A 21,252-nucleotide genomic window follows, 5' to 3' on the forward strand; every position below is an offset into this window, starting at 1 on the left:
AATATTGCATTAAATGGAATATTAAAATATATTATTTTGATTGTCTTCCTTAAATGACTATAAAATTCTAAGTGCTTAAGTATATATTAAACAATATACTCATTCTTACATTTAATTCTTTTTTTTTTTTTTTTGGTTCTTTTTTTCGGAGCTGGGGACCGAACCCAGGGCCTTGCGCTTCCTAGGCAAGCGCTCTACCACTGAGCTAAATCCCCAACCCCCATTTAATTCTTATTTACAAAAATTGTGCCAACCATTTGTCAACTCATAAATGTTTAGATTATTTTAGTATATGAATTATGCTTCTCTGAAAATTCATTTACATTCTTAACAGACATACTTTATATTTCTTGGTTATTTATCTAAGAGTGACATTGATCAATCACATGGCAAGTCTATAAAGGAACTTTCAGTGAAAGGTTCAATTCCCACTACTGCCCCACTCAAAACAAAAAGGAGAGAACAATGATCTGCCTCTCAGTTTCACAGATGCTCAGCAACCATTGACATCATCATCATCATCACCTCATGACACTTTTTCCCACCTTCATACTAGTACTTTGTGTATATGGATGTGACAGGTGTTATGTGATTATCATGCAGAGGTCAAACCACAAATTAATAATGTCACTTCACTACATCCATCACATGGGTCCTGAGCATCACACTCAAGTTGAAGTGCTTTCTGGAAAATATTTTAATCCATTGTGCGATCTTCTGTGCTCCCCTTTCAAGACTTTACATTGTGGTCACTTTCAGCAATACCTATGAACAGAATATTTAGTGACTACATGTCTACTCTAAGTTTAATTATCATTTGTGTTTTGTTATAAGTACCTTACTTGAATCTTGATCTATCTTTTAAATACATTTTTATCCACAAAGAAACAATGAGTCAAATTCAACCACTTGCTCTTGGTTACACCCCGGAGAACTATCACCTTCAATGGAACAACGAACACTGCCTGTCTTGATGTGCACAGTGGCCTTGCCTTAGCCAGGCAGGGGTATTCTTTTCTGGTTTCAACAAGATGATGTAGCATTTGGGGATGAAGATGCCACCCAAAAGGCCAGCAGTGGAGGCCAGGATGGAGAAGATCTCTACCGCCACAGTAGACTTTCCCCGGGCACTGTGGTACAGGGGCAGGAAAGCTGTCCAGACACTGCAGAAGAGCAGCATGCTGAAGGTGAGGAACTTGGTCTCATTGAAGACATCTGGTAGGTCTCTGGCCAGAAAAGCCACAGAGAAAGTACCCCCTGCCAGGAAACCTAAGAAGCCCAGCACACAGAAGAAGGTGGCACCAGAACCCTCCTGGCACTGGATCACAATGTGCTGGGGCTCTGAGATCATATCCCTCTCTGGGAATGGTGGGGAGGTAGCCAACCACACTCCACAAAGAACAACCTGTATTAAGGAAGCAATGAGGACGACTGAGGTTGAAGCACCAGGGCTCAGGCATACCTGGATCCTGCTTCCTGACTTGGTGACTCTGAAGGCCAGGACTACTGTGACAGTCTTGGCCAGAACAGAGGAGACAGCCACTGTGAACACCACAGCAAAGGTGGTCTGACGGAGGAGACAGGTGGTGACAGTGGGTCTCCCAAGGAAAAGCAAGGAACAGAGGGAACAGAGGGAAAGAGAGATCAGGAGGAAGTAGCTGAGAGTTCTGTTGTTGACCCTGACCACAGGTGTGTCTCGATGCTTCAGGAAAACTCCAAGTACCAGGAGAGCCAGACCAGCCAGCAAGATTGCCATCAAAGCCAATATGAATCCCAATGGTTCCTCAAAGGCCAGGAAGATCTCTGTCCTGGGGAGGCAATGGTCTCTTGTATGGCTCGAGTACTGCTCTTTGGGACACAGAAGACATCTCTTCATGTCTATGAGCAACACAAAGACACTATGTAACAGTATAGGAACTTCACTAGCTGTCAAGGAAGGTATTTCAAGTGTTAATTTCTCTTGCATCCTCTCCAGAAATTAATATATTATGAATTATTCTTGGTGGCCAGGGATGGAATTTAGTTAGATGTACAAAAACATGAATACTCTATAGCTGTATTACTTGGAGAGGTGCGGGTATTTATGTCTTAAAATGGTATCTCCTTTAACACCACTTGGCCTTGAATTGGCTTTGTTGCAGATTATCTTGAATTCCTAAGCCTTCTTCCTCATCCCCTTAAGTGTTGTGATTATAAAATTGCACTATTGTGCCTAAATTATGTGAGTTTGTGGGTGTCCATTTTTGCGTGTGTATATGTATGTGTATTAGAAATACATGCATGTAGGATCAAAGATTATCATCAGATATTGTTTCTTAGTCACTTCCCACACCTTATTTTATGAATAAAATTTCTTCATATATAGTATATATTTAATATATTTTTACATTTTGCTGTGATATGTATGTAGGTAGGCTTAGGAATGCCACAGTGTACACTTGGAGGTCAGGACAAATTTTAGAAAGTTAATCCTCTCCTTCCACCATGTGGATCTCAGGAACTGATCTCAGGATATCAAAGCTAATACTGAGTACTCAAAACCACTTCACAAGTCTCAACAACTTATTTTTTAGAATTACTTACTTTATTTTGCTATTTGGAAGTTTTGTCTGTACATATAAAAGGCCATCATGTGAATGCCTGGTAGGGGTAGAAGTCAGAAGGTGGCAGCAAATGGCCTGAAACTGTATTTACACATGGTTGTGAGTCACCATGTGGATATTTCTAACTGCTGAGCCATTTCTCTCCAAACCCTTTCCACCCTAGTTTTTTTAGAAAAGATCTCTCACTGAACCTAGAGCTCACTGAGTTGACCACATTGAGCAGCAGCTATACATTTCAATTATGTGAGCTTTTTAGTGGTTCATTTTGTTCTCAATTAGTAAAAGGTCACATTAACAACTGTTTTAATCTGAGTCACGCTCCCAATAATACATTTGTTGAACTCCTATCCATCAGTATCCTGAAATTTCTCATCAAGTTAACTGGAGATGATGTAATAAAGGCTAAGTGATGTCACCAGGGTAGATCCAAGTTCCAACAGGACTATGACATTAATGAGAAGGGAGTGTTGGGGCTGTGACAGCAAATAATTTAATCTCAGCACCTGAGAAGCAGAAAAAGTTAAATATCTTTCTATTCACAGACTGGTCAAAAAGGTGAGATCAATGCCAGTCAAAGCTGTATGGTATAACCTTGTCTAAAAGCCAAAGAACAAACTGAAAAGAGTGCAGACAGATAAACATGCACACATGTACACAACACACCCTCAGACTCAATCTTCAGCAAAATTCAACCCTAATAGCAACTTCATCTTACATTTCCAACTTTCAGCATATAAAGTAGTAAATTCTGCAGAAACACAATCCAGAATGTGGTAGTCTGTTCCAATTCAAACACCAAGATGAACCCTACTAATACAAAGAAAAAAGTCACAATACATCTTCCACCATGAGGTTTAAAAAACAAGTGAAATTGAATAGTGTCAATGGAAATCAGGGTGTCTTTATGGGACCAGTAGAAGCTTGTGAAAGTACCTAATGCTATGCTTCTTTCTAGTTTGTTCATCTGTTTGTTTTGTTGGTTGGTTTAGGTTTATCTAGACAGTGTTTCCCTCTATAGCCTTGGCTGTCCTAGAACTCACCCTGTAGACCAGGTTGGTTTTAAACTCATTGAAATGAGCCTGCCTCTGCTTCTCAATGCTGGAATTAAAGGCCTGTCTGCACCACTAACACTCAGCTATGCCATGTTTCTTGATCAGGGTCCAGAGGTTATATGCTGTTTAGTAAATGTAGTTCTGAATGCTTTTCTTTGCCCTTTTGCTACCAAATAACAATAGGGCATTTCTATGCCCACTTTAGCTCATTTTAGCTCCCAAATATGTAAACAGAGACCTAATAAGTTTATTAACAGACTTTAGGGATTATGCTGGGCAGATACTCATCTGTTTTATGTATAGCTGCCTACTTCCAGCCATTTGACATTACGTGCAATCTGAGTCTTGCACTGGATCACTGTATTTCATGAGATCACCTTTAAGAGTTCAAAATCCCAAAGCAGGTCCATTCTCTACATCACTACTGTCATACTGCCTGTAGATCAGAATTTAAGCTCTCAGATACTGGTGTAGCAACATTCCTGACTGCCTTCTGACACATATCCTACCGTTATTATCATGGACTCAACCTGTGAAACTCTAAATAAGCCCCATTTCAATGTTTCTTTTAAATTCTGCCTTGGTGATGGTTTCTCTTCACAGCAGTAGAACAGTTGCTGAGGAATTGGAGAAATACAGGATGTTCTCAGTGCCATGAACCTCACTCAGATTACAGGTCCATAAACTCTTACCTCTTTGGTCTGCAAACTGTCCTTCAGGGCATGGACTGCAATCAAAACAGCAGTGGGGGGCTCCCAGTCTGGGCACTTGGCTGAATCCTGGAAGGCAGCGTTCACTGCAGATGGAGGTGGGCACCTAGTGACAAGAAGCATAGTGTCACCAGTGACTCTCCATGGATACAGATGCTTGAAATCCCAGTGAGAAGCAGAATAGAACAACTTTCTCTCAGCTAACTAGAGGAGAGGCCTTTCAGAAAACATTGATATACCTAGTGATTCTATACTACTAGGTACTATTATACATAATGGAGGATGGGCTACATATAGTTTCATTAGCTAATAGCTTAAAAATATAGGAAACTATGAGAAGGTTTAGCTTCTAATCTCTCTGTAGCTCATATGTTAACAATTGCAGGTAAAGGGCTGTAGAGATGGCTCAGCTGTCAGGAGTACAGGGTGCTCTTGCAGAGAAGCAGTGTTCAGTTCCCAGCATACACAGAGCACCTCACTGGAATGCCAGGTGCAGAGGATCCAATTCCCTCTTCTGACCTCCTCAGGTACCAGGTAAAAATATAATACAGAAATATGTGTGCAGGCAAAGTATTAATACATGCAAAATAAACAATGAAGACAATTATAATATTGTCAGACATTACAGAAACATTGCCATGCCTTCTGTCAAGTCAGCCTGTTTATCTCAGTTACTCAGTAAAACCATTGTTTTTCCACTATTTCCCTCTATTTATCTACTTTTCTTTCTTTTGAATACAGCCCATAGACTGAGCATTCTTCCAATGATACTCTCAACATTCTCTTTCTTACTCTGATGCTCCTTGCTGCCTTGTGGCTTACTTGCTGACCTCCAGACCTAACTCAAAAGAATGTCTTTCTTCCTCTTCCCCATCTTCCTCCCCTGTGAAGATGTTGAGATTTACAGTTTTACTGTCCTGTGGTTTTCTCATAAACTCTAATACTAAAGTGTCATTGAGCTTCAAAAAGACTAAAATTGTAGATAATGACTACATTACACAGGCAAGGATCAAGATAGATATGTGTGATGCTGAGGTGTCTGCCACAGCAGAAAGCAGCAGAAAACTCAACCAGGTCAACCCCATTTTTTTCTCATTTTTTATTGGATATTTTCTTTATCTATGTTTCAAATGTTATCCCCCTTACTGGATTCCATCTGGAAGCCTGCTATCCCATCCCCCACCCCTTGCCTCCCTGAGGGTGCTACCCCTCCCATCCACCCACCAACTCCTTCCAACCTCCCCGCTCTGGCATTCCCTTACACTGGGGCATGAAGCCCTCATAGTACCAAGGGCTTCTCTTCCCATTGATGCCCAATAAGGCCATCCTCTGCTACATTTTAGGCATGAGCCATGGGTTTCTCCATGTATACTCTTTTTTTTGGTAGTTTAGTCTCTGGGAGTTCTGGAGATCTGGTTGGTTGATATTGTTTTTCTTTCTATGGGGTTGAAAACCCGCTCATCTGCCTTAGTCCTTTCTCTAATTCCTCCAATGGGGACCCCATTCCCAGTACAGTGGTTGGCTATGAGCATCTGCCTCTATATTTGTCAGGTTCGGCAGAGCCTCTCAGAAAACAACTATATGAGGCTCCTATCAGCATGAACTACTTTGCATCCCCAATAGTGTCTGGGTTTAATGACTGTATGTGGGATCGATCCCTATGTGGGGCAGTCTCTGCATGGCCTTTCCTTCAGTCTCTACTCCACACTTTGTCTCCACATTTCCTCATGTGCCTATTTTGTTCCTCCTCTGAAGAAATACCAAGGCATCTACAATTTGGTTTTTCTTCTTCTTGAGCTTCATGTGTTCTGTGAATTTTATCTTGGGCATTCTGAGATTTTAGGGTAATATCAATGAGTGTATATTATATATCTTCTTTTGTGATTGGGTTACCTCACTCAGAATGATATGTTCTAGCTCCATCCATTTGCCTATGAATTTCATGATGTCTTTGTTTATAATAGCTGAGTAGTACACTATTGTGTAAATGTACCACATTTTCTGTATCCATTCCTCTGTTGAAGGACATCTAGGGTCTTTCTAGCTTCTGTCTATTATAAATAGACTGCTGTAAACATAGTGGAGTACGTGTTCTTGTTATATGTTGGAGCATCTTTTGGGTATACAGACCAACCCTGTTGAAAAGTGCTTCAAAACAGTCCTCTAAACACTTAGCATGTATCCTTTATGCCTTACAAATCCAAGAATGGGAATCTCATTCTTATGAGGAAACCTTAAGAGCACCATACAAAGGAGATACCACCAGTTAGATGCCACTAAGTTAGACAAAGTTACAGAGGAGGAGAATGTGTCCACTAGCATATGCTGAAGTCCAGCCCAGCATCACAGGGCTACCCAGGAAATGCAGCAAGTGTAACAATGGAAATCAGGGCCAGAAAGTGATGGCTTCTTGCAATTTAACTTTTTAACTCCTTGCTATTCAATGACCAAAAACAATTGGCTTCTGGCAATTAACTCCTTCTGACAGTAGCAGAGGGAAAGAAAAGGCTTAGTTATTTCAGTTCTTTCTCTTTGACCAAGGCAACTCACTTACCAGGCAAGTGGCTCAGAGTACATTAACTCTTTCTGAGTCAAAGAGAAAAGGAAAGGAAAGGGAAGGAAAGGGAAGGGAAGGGAAGGGAAGGGAAGGGAAAGGAAGGGAAGGGAAGGAAAGGAAAGGAAAGGAAAGGGAAGGGAAGGGAAGGGAAGGGAAGGGAAGGGAAAGGAAGGGAAGGGAAGGGAAGGGAAGGGAAGGGTAAAAAAGGAGAAAAGAAAATTTTCAGGCACATACAGGGACACAAATACAAGATGAAAATAAAGAGGGCTATACTGTCACTTTTTTATACTTGTTAGTTTTTATACTTTCCCAGAATAACTGATCACATGGTTTTCTAAGTTGCATTTCATAAGTTCACAGTAAGTTTAAGGCAATGGTTCATGTCATAGATCTATAAGATTTAAGGGATTGCAGAAGTGCCTCATGTCTTTCTATTAAGACTATTATCTAAACATTTATTATCTGTTACTAGCTCCATAAGATCATTATAAAGTTAAAGCAATAATTCTATGCATAAGTTAGCAGTACTGCTTTGTCAAGAGACAAATCATCTGCCTTGTGTCTTATTATTTTCAAGCATTGTATAGATAGACTAGTCAAGCATTTATTTTCTGTCCTTGTAGCTATAATAAATTGCCCATATCAAATTCATGACCTTTACTTACCAGTTATTGCCTTTTTCCTAACCTAGAAGGAATGTTTTTCTTGACTGTACATTTGTTCCAAGCCTCTATTATTTTCCTAGAAAAATACCCTCTGATGCATGAAACTATTTTCAGCTTTTATACTATAGGGGCCTTGAGATTACTTACATCAATTTAGGAATGCAATGAAATCATTATCAGGAATTAGGAAATCATCAATTCACCTACACAGCATTACAACTAGAAAGTACAAATTCATATTGATTCTGCAGGAAATCTGTCAAATAGGGTAGGTTGATACACAGGAATCATTAGGCTATATAATAGTGATAGGAAAGGCATATCAGCAGCAAGAAGCAAACCTAGGATGAAGGCTCTAAGAACCCCACATCTCAGAATGCACCCATCTTAGCTATGCAAAATGGTGGGCCATCTCCAAAATAATACTTGCTTGCCATAGCCTTTCCAAGAGGGTTTATGACAGGCGTAGGACAGGAAACTGAGTTATTTTGATACATCAGACTATACACATAGACAGGTCGATATCAGAGCAGCTGGAACTTTTGTTAATAAACATTAGCATTTGAAACTCAAATGTTTCCCAAAGTCTTGTGTATTGCACCAGTGGTTACAAGATGATGGATTTTTAAAGAACCATTGGATATGGATACATCTGATCTAATCAATTCCTCAAAGGACTCATAATTTGATTAGGCATTGTAGATGGTGGAAGAAGGACATGGGAACTGAGGAAATTGTCATGGGGGGCTGTTCATTGGTAAGATGTACTGTGTTTACCTATTTAATTTATCTAAACCATGACCTCCAACTCACTGGTTCACACAACCACCACATGTCTGCTGACAGCACATACTGCCTCAACCACACACACACTCAAAACAAAGGATCCATCTGGTCTTGGACTTCAGGCACCAGGAGTCAATAAAATCCTTTTCTAACTTCACACTGTTTCTCAGGTATTTGTCATGGTTGGGAAATCTATCACAGCGAGAAAACTGAGAGTGTCAGCTGAGTCTAATCCTACATGGCTCATGGAAAGGTGTTGGTTTAGAGAGTCACTATATTCCTCTTCACAAAGCAGGCCCTATAAACAGACAATGATAATACTCTCAAAACACCACCAGGTAGATTCTGTTTCTATTTTGTGAGTCTAGTATGTTCTTTCCTCCCATTTTACAAAAAGGTTTTTGTGTGTGTGTGTGTGTGTGTGTGTGTGTGTGTGTGTGTGTGTGTTTTACATTCATGTGGGATCATGTGCATGTATGTATGAATGCATATGGAGACCCAAGGGAATTATCCTCCATTGCTTTTCTACTATGCACATTGAGGTTCAAAATAAAACCCATAGAAAACTGATACAGCTAGCCTTACTAGTTAACTTATTTTGAGCATCTCACTCACTGCACCTTCCAGGAATGAAATTATGGGTGTACCACACTGCCCAGTTACCATGTACAAGTGTTCTGGAGATCTTGACCTTTAGCTTGCTTACACAACAAACACTTTAAGCACAGAACCATCCTTACAACCCCAGGACTAGTGCATTCACTTTTGCTGCTCAAAAAGTCTCATTCAGAATAAGGTCTCTAAGGTAAAAAGCATGGTATATTATAACTGAATGGCCTAATCCAGAGCCATTTCCACTTCATGCATAAGTAAACATGCGTGACCCTAGACTTGGAAATTCACTGAGACTTTAAAACACTAGGACAACAGTTATCTCTGCATTCATGGAACTCACTTGGAGATCCTCCTTCAATTGGATCATCATTATGTTCCCTGAAGAGGCTTGAGGGTCTATCATGCCTACATGGACCAAGTGAAATACACCATTGAGGGTCTTCTGCCCTTGCAAAATGTCAAATTTTGTCACCAAATCTCCATTGGCATCAAACATAATTTCACTTCCATCAGGAGTCCTGAAGTGTACCTTTTTGAGGACATGGAGCAGCTGAGAAAGAAAAGAAAATATTGTTGACTGTCCATTGTCTTGTCCAAATGGTGTCTGAAGTGACACAGAACCTCTTCAACCAAAAACTGGCCACAGTGGCCATAAGGGGGCTAAAAGACCTGTGATATTTCCAAGGACTCAAGAAAATATTCTAGCTTTACTAAATTAATAGTTTGTAATACTTGATCCAGATCATTTTTAAAAGAGAATACACATCTCACGTAGTGGGGATTTCAGGGAACAACTCAAGAGGAATGCTCTGTTCTGCTGCCATGTAGGACACAGGGATTGAACTTATGCTTGGAGACAAGAGCCTTTATGCACTGAGCCATCCCCTCAGCCTGAAAATTGCAGCCAAAACATCACAATGTGATACTGACTCCATGGTCTCATTTGGCTGTGAACTACTGTCTCAAACTTCCCATCATACTCTTTAGACTCCAAACCATAACAAGCTTTCCACAGACGGGCCCCAGCTAACCGAAGCCTCCCAATCACTCTGACACATCTGTCCCACTTCTTAAGCTCCACACGTGGCGGCTCATCTTATTTATCTCCATTCTAGGGTGTTGGTAAATACTGTCCCTACCAACTGCAATCCTATGACTTCTTCCCATATTGAGATTTCTTGTCCTTGGTTTGAACCTCGGGTATTTCCTGACAGACAGGACTTCTCACCCTTCAATTGCTCATCACTCCTTCATTTACTTTACATCTTCATTCTAGATTACACACATATAGTTATCACCACACCCATATATGGTTATTTTGTGACAGTATCTTGCTGTGCCTTCTAGGTTGGCATGGAACTTGCCTCAATCTCCTGTGTACTAAGATAACAGGCATGAATCATTCAGCCCAGCTTCCTGCAATTTTTAATCTCTCCATCTCAGCCAAAAAGACAACAAATATAACTGTTCAAAACCATGTATATCTTACAACAAGCACACCGAGATACAGATACTCACTGAATGTTATAAAAAATAAAAAGTAGCCCCTCCTTAGCCACCACACTCACTTTACCTCATCAGTGAGTAATGTGTCTTTCAAGGGTCATCTTACAGATCTATGCCTAGTCTACCCTGGCAGACTACAAAAGATAGGTGATAGATAGATACATACATACATAGATAGATCAACAGACAGATAGAAAGATAGACAGGCATATACTGGGGGAAATGAAAAATGTATTACATAAATGTATGAAATTATAAAATACTATTATTATACTATATAAAAAGGAGGTAAGGACATGGGAGTTGACTCAGTCGTTAAAGTTCTAGCCACACAAGCTTGAGAATCAGACTTCAAATGCCCAGAACCCTCCTAAATATCAAGTGGATATGGCAGCTCCTCTATAATTATAACATTATGGGGTAGAAATAAGAGATGCCCAAAGCAAGCTGTCGACCAGGACAAGCCATATCATCAAGTTCTGTGTTTGAGTGAGAGATCATGCCCCAAAGAGTAAAGTAGAAGTGTGATGAAAAAGTAATTCCTCATATTCTCAGACATTCTCACAAATATGTACATAGTTGTGTGCACTGTGCACACCTCAATCATGTGACTGCATGCATACATACATGTACCTGCCACACATGCAAACACATGTTAGACACAACTACCAAAAAAAGAGTATACATGGACAACATATACATATGTGTGTATGTATATATAATAATTTTTGATATTTCTTTGAAATTGTGACTTTCAACATGCCTATACTAAAAGCATTCACTGTATATCTAAGCTCAAATTTGGTACATTAAAAAGTTTACTCTTATAGGAAAAATAAATGTACTAGGCATCTTATACTTGTACAAAAGGAACCCCATAGGGAATGGATTGATCTGAAATCACACACAGAGCATGGATTTCTTCTGCAATGCAACTTCTGTGGTGGTATATAAGGGCAAATATGGAACATCCTTGCCAAAGCATATAGTATGCTGTACTTCTAAAGCTTTGTTAAAAAAAAAAGCATTATTCCTGTTCCCTAACAATCCCTGAACCATCCACTCCACACATGTCTCTCTCACCTGCCACGGATGGAAGTCCTGGGGGTTTGTATCTATCCCATCCTGGTGCTCACAGGCTACCATATCATGCAGGGCATGGGCAATACTGTACACAGCTGTATAAGCAGCATCAATTTTACTCACTTCTGGGAAAGGATATGGCTTGTTCTTCAGACTCTCATTCCCTGAGCAGACCTGGACACCCTCTGTCACTGTGCTGTTCTGGTAGGGCCATGTACAATCAAACGTAAACTCCCAGAACTTCTTTATAAACATGTCTTCTGGGATCTGGCTGGGATGCAGGTGAGCAAGGAACTCAGGGAAGCCAATTGCCCTGCTGCTGTGATACAGAAGGCCAAATGTGCCTTGCAAGACCTGGGAAATGCCTGGAATGCTCAAAGCCATTGCTATGTGCAGAGTGTCATTGCTGACCCATACCTGTCCTGAGACAGAGGCAGCCAATAAGCCAGACAAGATGAGCTGGAAATTTGAATTGCTTAAGAAAACCAGAACAACTCTAGCTGTACATTTCTGCATCTTCTGGACAGTCTCTTCAATCTTCCCCAAGGAGTGTTGGGAAGGGACATCGAGGTGAAACTCAATGCACACACCAGCTGCACTCAGCTGCTGAGTGGCCAGAGAACTGGCCTGCTCTCCAAAGTCATCATCTTGGGAAAGAATGATCAACCAGGACCACTGAAAGCGAATTATCAGCTGAGTAACTGCATGACAGGATGTGAGATCACTAGGCAGTGTCCGAAGGAAGGATGGAAACTGGATCTTGTCACTCAGGCTTGGTAGGGAAGATGAATAGCTTATCTGTCAAGGAAGAGACAGGCAATAAGAGAGTAGATGAGATCAAGGACTCAGGAGCACGATAATGGTCTGAATCGAATGTTGGAAGGATGAGGCTGAAGAGAAGGCTCAGCAGTTCGAGCCTTTGTTCAACTTGTAAAGGACTCCCAATACCCACATCTGGTGGCTCACAACTGTTTGTAACTCCAGCCCCAGGAAATCTGACTTGCTTCTGGCTTCCTCTCACACCTGTTGCATAGATTCCCACAGACATATACACATACACGTAAATGTAAATTGTAACCTAAAGCCTAACAATTTTCATGAAAAAAATGAAAATAATGTGTTACGTGTAGCTTTAGCTGACCCACCTATACCTCCAGTAATAGGTCACACAAGCAATGCCAACCAAAGTTTCCTCAAAACCACTGATAAAAGAAACACACACAGTTGTTCCTTTTCAACTTGCCTTTGGACACAATTGCTGAACACTACTATCTCCTGCCTGGAAAAGTCTGCCCTTAACAATATTCTTATTGCCACATGTCCCACCTGCCCTCAACTTTAGTTGCTAAGATACATCTAGTCCCTGCTAAACTTCCCTGACCACCGGCCTGTAGGAGTGGCCACAGGTCACACTCCTTCTGAGACCTCACATAGCTGCTTGATACCTCTCTCTCTCTCTCTCTCTCTCTCTCTCTCTCTCTCTCTCTCTCTCGGTGAACACTACCTTCTACTCTCTTGCATCTATCTGTCTCTTTCCCTCCAGGGACCTGGATGTCCCACCAATAACTTATACCCAGCAATTTACTCATGGCTTCTTTACTGACAGATCAAGAGCCAATTGGAAGCAAGACAGCATAAGAACCAACCCTACAAAAATGCTTTGAGAAAGGTCCTGATTCTACCAAGTAGCTGTGTGACCTACACTAGCTGATCATCACAGACAGCCCTGTAGCTTCTCAAAAGAAGCCCAGAACTATATCTTGACTATCAGCACCTGTCCTTCCCACTGCCCACTCATATAGTTGATTCCAACACCTCACCAAGGCTTTATCTGATCCTCTCATTTGCATACAGCTGTTAGAACATTCTTTAGAAAATTCATGTGTGTGTGTTTGTGTGTGTGTCTGTGTGTGTGAGTGTGTGTATGTGTGTGTGCGTGTGTGTGTGTCCTTATGTCTGTCTACCTGTCTGTGATGATGCATATGTAGATATAGAAGACAAATTGTGGGGACTGGTTTTCTTTTTCCACCTGGTGGGTTCCAGAGGCTCAAATTCAAATTATCAGACCTTGTTACAAAGCACCTTTGCCCAATGAGCCACCTTGCTGCACCTGATAAGAATTAATGAATTATAGGCTCTTATCAGATTAACATTGTGAGGTTTTCCAAATTTAAGAGAAATAGGAATCTCATTTATCACTTTGTTGAAGAGGAGGTGTTCTCAAAACAGAGAGTACTTGGATATGTGACAAGTGGGTTCTGTGTCTGTGGTGCTTTGGTCTGGTCTGCTGTGGTCTGGTGTGGTATGCTATGGTCTGGTCCCATCTGGTCACATCTAGTCTGCTCTCTTTGGATTTGAGAGGCAATGGATATGACTGTCAGTCACAGAGTATGAGTGAAAACCTTCTTCTACAAAATGTGTAAAGTTTGTACAGTCTTAAGACAACAGCCCTAGCATCTGGTTGCTTCATGTGGAAGGAAAAGGCTCAATCAAACTCATGCATGTGGTCTTGCCAGCTCTTGTTATGTTTGGATTACAGGTAAGCAAAGATCATTTCTATGTATCAGTTTGTCCCTTGAAACACACAGTACTATTTGAAAACAAATTATATTTAATACAAATATTGTGTCAAATGTAGACTAAAAGCAATTTATTGATTCTTAGAAACTTAGTATTTTATTATTATCTTCAAATGAGTATTTTGCCTATATGTATGGTCTGCACCACATGTGTGTCTGCTAGACTTGCAGGACAGAAGAGGGAGTCACATGTCTGGAGATGGAGTTACAGATTCATATAAGCCACTGTGCGGTTATTGGGATTTGAAATTTTTCAAAAAGAATACCCAGTGCTCTTCACCTCTGAGCCAAATCTCCAGCCATGAAATTCAAATTTAAATAAAATTTATCTTGCAGCCCTACAAGTTGGAATTCAAGAGGTCCTTTTAAAATATTCAATATATCAAGTTTCTGTTCTGAGCATAATAGTGCATAGCCCTCGGAAATCTGAGGAAAATGAATCAAGAATTAAAGGGCAATCTATGTTACCCAGAGAGATGCTGCCTACACACACACACACACACACACACACACACACACACACACACACTACACACCTGCAAAAAACAGAAACAACATTTGCTTTAGGGGGTGTGATCATATACAGAAAAGAAAAATGAAGTGTCTACTAATTTAAATATGCCTAACTTGAAGGATGCCAAGATACCATGATGGCAAAAAGCACGTACTAGGAGCTCAGATGCTAGTATTCATGTAACAAGTTGGGAATCCTACTCACAACCTCAGCTCCAAGAGGTGTGCACAAGGACACTAGGTGGAGCTTTCAATACTCCAGCCTGGTCAAGAAATCATGGGCTGTAGGTTCAGGAAGAGATCTTGACTCACAGAATAGGTGAGAAGTGATGAAGAAAACCTCTTCCAGCCTTCTCAGATATGAAAAGGTTCATGTAAACACACTCACACACACACAAACACACACACACACATACTTGTTTAAAGACACGGACAGAGTTACTCTCCCTCTCTAATAATAATTGACTGATGGATTGATTAATAGGGTGATGAAGATATGGCTGAACGGTTAACATTACTTGGTACTCTTTGAGAGGACCCGAGTTTAGTTTCCAGCACCCACAGGACACATAAAAACAATATTCACCTATAGATTTAGAGAGTCCAGTGCTCCATTCTGATGTACACAGGCACAGACACTCATGGGATACACACACACACACACACACACACACACACAAACACACATATACATACAGGCAAAATATGCAATACATATAAAATAAAAACAGGTAAATCTATAAAATATATTTTAAATAATAAAAATGAAATTGTCTCCATTTTCTTTTCAATGGAGGGGAATGATAATTATTTCTAAACTATCTATACATTGAGGAGAGAACCATGTTGGATATTGAGAATATTCAGGGAACCTGACTCCTCAGTAGAGCTGCTCACTACTGTGACCATCACTGTCAAGGTCACTATCATCACATTTATCACATTATCTAAAGAATAAGGCTTTAAGCAACTCACCTGGGAAAACTTGTATAGCCCCAGAAGTCTGGCCATGGGTAAAGACAGGGATGACCGTGTGTCCCCAACCAAGGCAGCCTGTGGAGAGCCATGACAGCATGTGTAGTTGGGGATGGGCTCCTCCTGCCCTGTGAGAAATCCCATTGTCTCATAGAGGGCACCATGAACTGAGTCCCCAGAGTTTTGAATGGAGAAGCCCAGTGTTAAATTGGGCAATAATTGAGTACTCTTATTAATCTCCTCAATGGCAAAGACAAAACTCTGCGCCACCCGGTAACCCCACATGGAGACACTGAGGGAAAAAGAAGCCCACATTTATCACTCATTATGGGACATAATGTAACAAGAATGAACACTGTGACCCAAGTGATCTGAGTGAAAACCTACATATCCTCAAATATTTGTTCAGACATATGCACATCAACACACTTGAGAAAGGGGAGCCGGAAGGAAGGCAGAAATAGTAATCACGGGGAGAGTTTCAGAAGACAGTGAGCTGTGTCGGTGATCCACTTGCTCAATCCCACCACTCAGAAGGAAGAAGGAGGTAGGTCTCTGTGAATCAGAGAAGAAAATGTGATCTACATGCCTAGTCCAAGGAAGCTAGAACTACACAGAGACTCTGTCTCAAGGAAACAAGGAAAATAAATCTACTGAATAGTATGGTTCGTTATAATAAGGGCAAGTAACATCTATTTCAGATTTTCTATCATTAAGAGCCAGAAGATATGCGAATGAGAATTGAAATGCTCCCTTCAGGACATGACTCAGATAGTGCTTGCATGTGAGCCTACAAACAGTCAATCATTCACTGGCAATCTCTTTGCCTGGCCTTACATTTTATTGTTTAACTATTAACAATTGATGTATTTTGGGTTTAAAAATGTCATTGTCTTTATTCATGTCACTAACAAGTGAATCCACTAAGCTGTAATGGACATTTCAAAGCCCCCATAATCCCAAGTCACACACGACAGCCTTGGGTAAAATTAGTGGGTACTAAACAAAAAGGCTGGAATGTGGAAAAGGGACCTTCAGTATGGAGGAGGTAATGACAGGTATGGAACGAAAATAAGACAGGCTGGGGGGAATGAGAATAAACTAAATGTAACATAAAAGCATGAAACCATCAAAGAGTAAATCTAATAAAATATTAAAACACATAGATACAACCATCACCAAAATTAATCAACAAGTTACATGTGTATATTTATTTATATATTTATTCAAATGCAACAATAATAATGATTAAAGAATAAAAGGCCATGAATTTAAAAGAGAGAGTACATATGGAATGAGTTTACAGAAGGAGGAAAAGATATAGATACAGATATTGATATAGATATGTAGATACATATGGATGGGGGTGTTAAGACAGGTTCTTTCTGTGTAGTCCTGATTGTCCAGAACTCACAGAGATCTGCCCACCACTTCCTATTGAAAACTGTGATTAAAGGCGAGTTCTAATACATCCAACTGATGTTACATTTTAATTAAATTTTTTAAATTTTTATTGTTGAGAGTAGATTTTTTTCTTTTAAGTTTGACTCTCCATATCGCTCAATCTGACATAACTAAACTATGTAACAGTGATTGACCATGTACTTCTTTTATGTGTGTATGTGTATGTATGAATATATAAGCCAAAAGTCACATTCTAATGTATTCTTCAACAATGCTCCACATATGTGTGTGTCTGTGTGTCCGTGTGTCTATGTGTGTGTGTGTGTCTGTGTGTCTGTGTGTCTGTATCTGTGTGTCTATGTGTACATGTGTGTATCTGTATGTCTCTGTGTAGTGTGTTTGGGTATATTTTCTTCTGAGGTTGTAAAGGTTGATGGGATATAAGGATAGCTTTCTCAAATGCTTTTTCATCCTTTAAAATCATTATTCTGTGCACATGTGTTTTTATAGACTCACACATGCTACAACAGGTGAGTTACTTCTCTTCCTCAACCTATATGTGGATCCCAGGAGGAGATCATTCAAGTCATCAAGAATCAGGCTTCCATGCCAAGCCCTATCCCATGAGCCTTCTCCTCTCTACCTTATGTTTTATGGCAGGTTACCTCACTAAACCTGTACTCCATCCACTCAGCTAGGCTGCTGGCCAGCAATTTTCAGGAATCCACTTGTCTCTAAGTTCCTAACAAAGATTACAGATGTTCAACATTTTAAGCTTTCATGTAGGTTCTGGGAATCCAAACTCTAGTTTCAATCTCACACAACACACCGTGCTCCAACTCCAGCATTTCTCTAGCCCGTATAAACTTAACTACTCATTCTCCTGTTGCAACTGTCACATTAGACTTTAAATGTTCATGTCTCCAAAACATGAGTGTGTAAATGAAGTATTTGTTGATGAATGTGATTAATCACTCTATAGTATTTACAGTTTTGAAATATTGCATTGTACCTAATACATACCTACAATTATTAATCATTAGCTTAAAAATAACATGGTAAACAAGTATGATAGCACATACTGATTCCATCACTCAGGTGTCGGCTGGAAGATACTGATTGCTACAATAGCCTCGTCTACACAGTCAGACAGACACTGTTTATAAAAAAGAAGCAGAAGAAGAAGGAAGGAATGGGGAGAATAGGAAGAAGAAAGGAAGGAAGAAGGTAGAAAGAAAGAAAGAGAGAAAGAAAGAAAGAAAAAGCCAACATGTCTGTAATCCTAGTTGAAGATAGTCTGAACTTTACAAGGTGTTCCAGATAGTTGTAGCACAAAGTGAGATACACTCACACATAAGAAAATCATTTAAAGTGAGGATAAATGTGAAAATGCAGAAATAAAAGACTGGTATCTGTGTTTGAGTACAGAAGGATGGTAGTTTCTTTACGAAACAATTTTTTCAACTACTTTTGATTCAAGTCTCATAATATACCATAATATTGCCTGAAATTAGCAATCCTCCTACCTAAGCTTCATGAGTCCTAGAAGTAAAGTCATGAACCTATATTAAACCATTGTTGAATTTTTTAAAGGTAAATGTAAACATTCAAAAAAGGAATACTAATGACAAATGCAAGACAACTACTCTCTGCAACAGGACATTTGAAAGGGTGGGTGAAAATGGATAAAAAATGGCTGTAAATATGTCTCAGATCATGGAGTTAGATGCTCATACCTTACATGTGGTAGTGTACCCTATAACCCCAGGACTCTGAAGGTAGAGGCAGGATAATTCAAAATTCAATGTCATCCTTGACTTTCTAGGGAATTGAAGAGAACATGAGACTCTTACAAAGCAATATAGTATACAGGAATGATGGTAGGCTGATGACTTATGAGATAGCTATTAAAAACTCTTACTCATTTAGCAAATGACTACCTGGACCCTATTTTAAGAAGCAAGGATATAAAATGAGCAAGAATCCACACCTGACCTGAAGGACTCATATATTTCAGTCAGTACATGAGCACCTAGATTTCTGTCTGGTACAAATAAGAAAGAAGGAGAGAAGAGATGTAGAAAGGAGAGCAACAGACCTACTGCATTTACACAGAGAAAGGTCATGGCCATGAAAATGAGATTCTGAGAGTCAACTCTTACCCAAGGCTTCACACAACCTTTGAAAGCTGCTTGTGGCTTTCAGAGACCCCTACTCCACGTCCAGCACTTACCGTGAAGCCTGCAGCCCAGTTGGTGGGGCAGTGAAATTAGACAGTGTACCATCAGAGAAGCAAAAGATAGAGAAGCTGCCCCCAACCATTACATCTCCAGGACGATCAAAGTGAGGACTCTGCCTTGGCAATATCCAGGATCTTGGTTCAGAAAGGGCAGACCCAGGGAGACAGCCAAGGAGAACAAAAAGGAAAGTACACAGCCACATGCCTGCTAGAGGTCAGACACCCAACAAAAGGACAGCCCCACAATGGGGCATTGGCTAGCATTGTAGGAGGATTTTATCTTGGAGAATGCCCTTGATCAAGGGCCTGAGGCTAAGACCACACTGGAACCTATAATCTTATAGGCTGTATGGAGAATATTGATCATTCATTAGAAGAGATGAATGGCCACTAAATCCCAGAGCCATTAAAAGTTGTATCCCCTTCTCTTGAGGTTTCCTAACCTCTCTTTATCCAGGGTCACAGCTCTGGGCATCATCTGCCAATTACACGAAGGGGGACAATGGGACTCACTGCCTCCTGGGAAACTTGCAAGTCCAAAACAGGTTGTAGCCAGGGTGCACAGGGCAATGTTTTAGAAAAACAGAAAAGAGACAGGTGGGTACAAGAAGCAAATATTCCAGTAGCAGAATTTTAAAAAGATTAAAATATATTTCATACACAATACTCACTGTGTTGTTCCCTCCACTGCCATCATGTTTTTGTAATAGATAACTACATCAATCCAAAATTTTATGATCTTTGCAGTTCCTTAAGGACATTTCAGAAACATTTTATCATGGAGAATTTGGACTTACAAAAACTAACTTCAGAAAACAATAAATTGGTCACTGTGGAGCCATGACCAATTCACCCTGGCTACTGAGCTATTTTGCTGTTTTTGGAAACAAATCCCAAGTCTGGCAAGATAGTTCAGCTGGAAAATGTCACTTGATATACAAACCAGATGACCTATATTTGATCACAATATTCATATATAGGTAAAAAAAAAAAGAGAACCAACTCTCCAAAAGTGTCCTCTGATTCCCCATGTAAGCCATGCCATGCTCACATGTGTAAAAGCATGTGTGTGTGCACACAAATATACAGACACATGTCATGCATACACATTACATAATTTTTATGTAAAAAGAAAAATTGCGCTCTAGGACCGGACACTTCCGGTTTTTAGCGGGATTCCCAAACCCGCGGATCCCTGCCTGCAGCAGCTCGCTGCTCCCAAACCCCATGGGAGAGAGACCTCACCACCTGGACAGGTGGGCACTCCTGAGGCTGCAGAGCGGAAGAGACCACCAACACTGCCCACCCCTGCCTTTATAAGAGTTGTCTTGATCATAATGTCTCTTCATAGCAATGGAAACCCTAAGACAAAACCCAACACCCCTAATCAGCCTTCTTTCTCTCCTACCTATTGTTGGTAGGTCAGAAGGGATTAGAGAGGAATAATGGTTGGAAGGGTGATATGAAATAAATAGGTGTTTACCGGGAGTCCCAAACCCGCAGATCCCGGCCCCAGGCAGCTCTCTGCTCCCAAACCCCATGGGAGAGAGACCTCACCGCCTGGTCAGGTGGGCACTCCTGAGGCTGCAGAGCGGAAGAGACCACCAACACTGCCCACCCCTGCCCACATCCCTGGCCCAAGAGGAAACTGTATACGGCCTCTGGGTTCCCTTGGATAAGGAAACAGCAGCAGCAGGTGCCCTGCATCTCAGACAGCTCCGGAACCTGAAGGGACCGACCAGATAAACAGTTCTCTGCACCCAAATCCCCTAGGAGGGAGAGCTAAACCTTCAGAGAGGGAGACATGCCTGGGAAACCAGAAAAGACTACACTCTGCCCACATTACTGATTCCAGAGGAAAACACCAAACGCCATCTGGAACCCTGGTGCATGGAAGCTCCTGGAAAGGGCGGTGCAGATCTTCCTGGTTGCTGCCCCCACAGAGAGCTCATAAGCAACACCCCA

General features: G+C 40.7%; 1 protein-coding gene across 1 annotated transcript; it reads right to left on the bottom strand.

Moving 5' to 3' along the window:
• Nucleotides 1-943: 943 nt before the first annotated feature.
• Nucleotides 944-19,490, bottom strand: Vom2r33 (vomeronasal 2 receptor, 33). The gene is made up of 6 exons (NM_001099497.2): nt 19,282-19,490; nt 15,645-15,936; nt 11,578-12,375; nt 9,302-9,538; nt 4,348-4,471; nt 944-1,878 (listed from the first exon to the last, which is right to left on the bottom strand). The coding sequence occupies exons 1-6, from the start codon at nt 19,488-19,490 to the stop codon at nt 944-946; spliced, it is 2,595 nt and encodes an 864-aa protein (NP_001092967.2).
• Between the last annotated feature and the right edge of the window lie 1,762 nt (nt 19,491-21,252).

Source organism: Rattus norvegicus, chromosome 1 (genome assembly GCF_036323735.1).
Source record: "Rattus norvegicus strain BN/NHsdMcwi chromosome 1, GRCr8, whole genome shotgun sequence".
Classification (NCBI taxonomy): domain Eukaryota; kingdom Metazoa; phylum Chordata; class Mammalia; order Rodentia; family Muridae; genus Rattus; species Rattus norvegicus.

Bases quoted from the DNA above. Each gene is read 5' to 3' on its own strand.
- Vom2r33 (NM_001099497.2), bottom strand. From the start codon at position 19,490: ATGTGGCTGTGTACTTTCCTTTTTGTTCTCCTTGGCTGTCTCCCTGGG. The intron at 12,376-15,644 runs GTGAGTTGCTTA...CTTCCTTGACAG, and splicing joins GGCTATACAAGTTTTCCCAG to ATAAGCTATTCATCTTCCCT. The intron at 4,472-9,301 runs GTTGTCCTAGTG...TCTTGTCACTAG, and splicing joins CCATGAATGCAGAGATAACT to GTGCCCACCTCCATCTGCAG.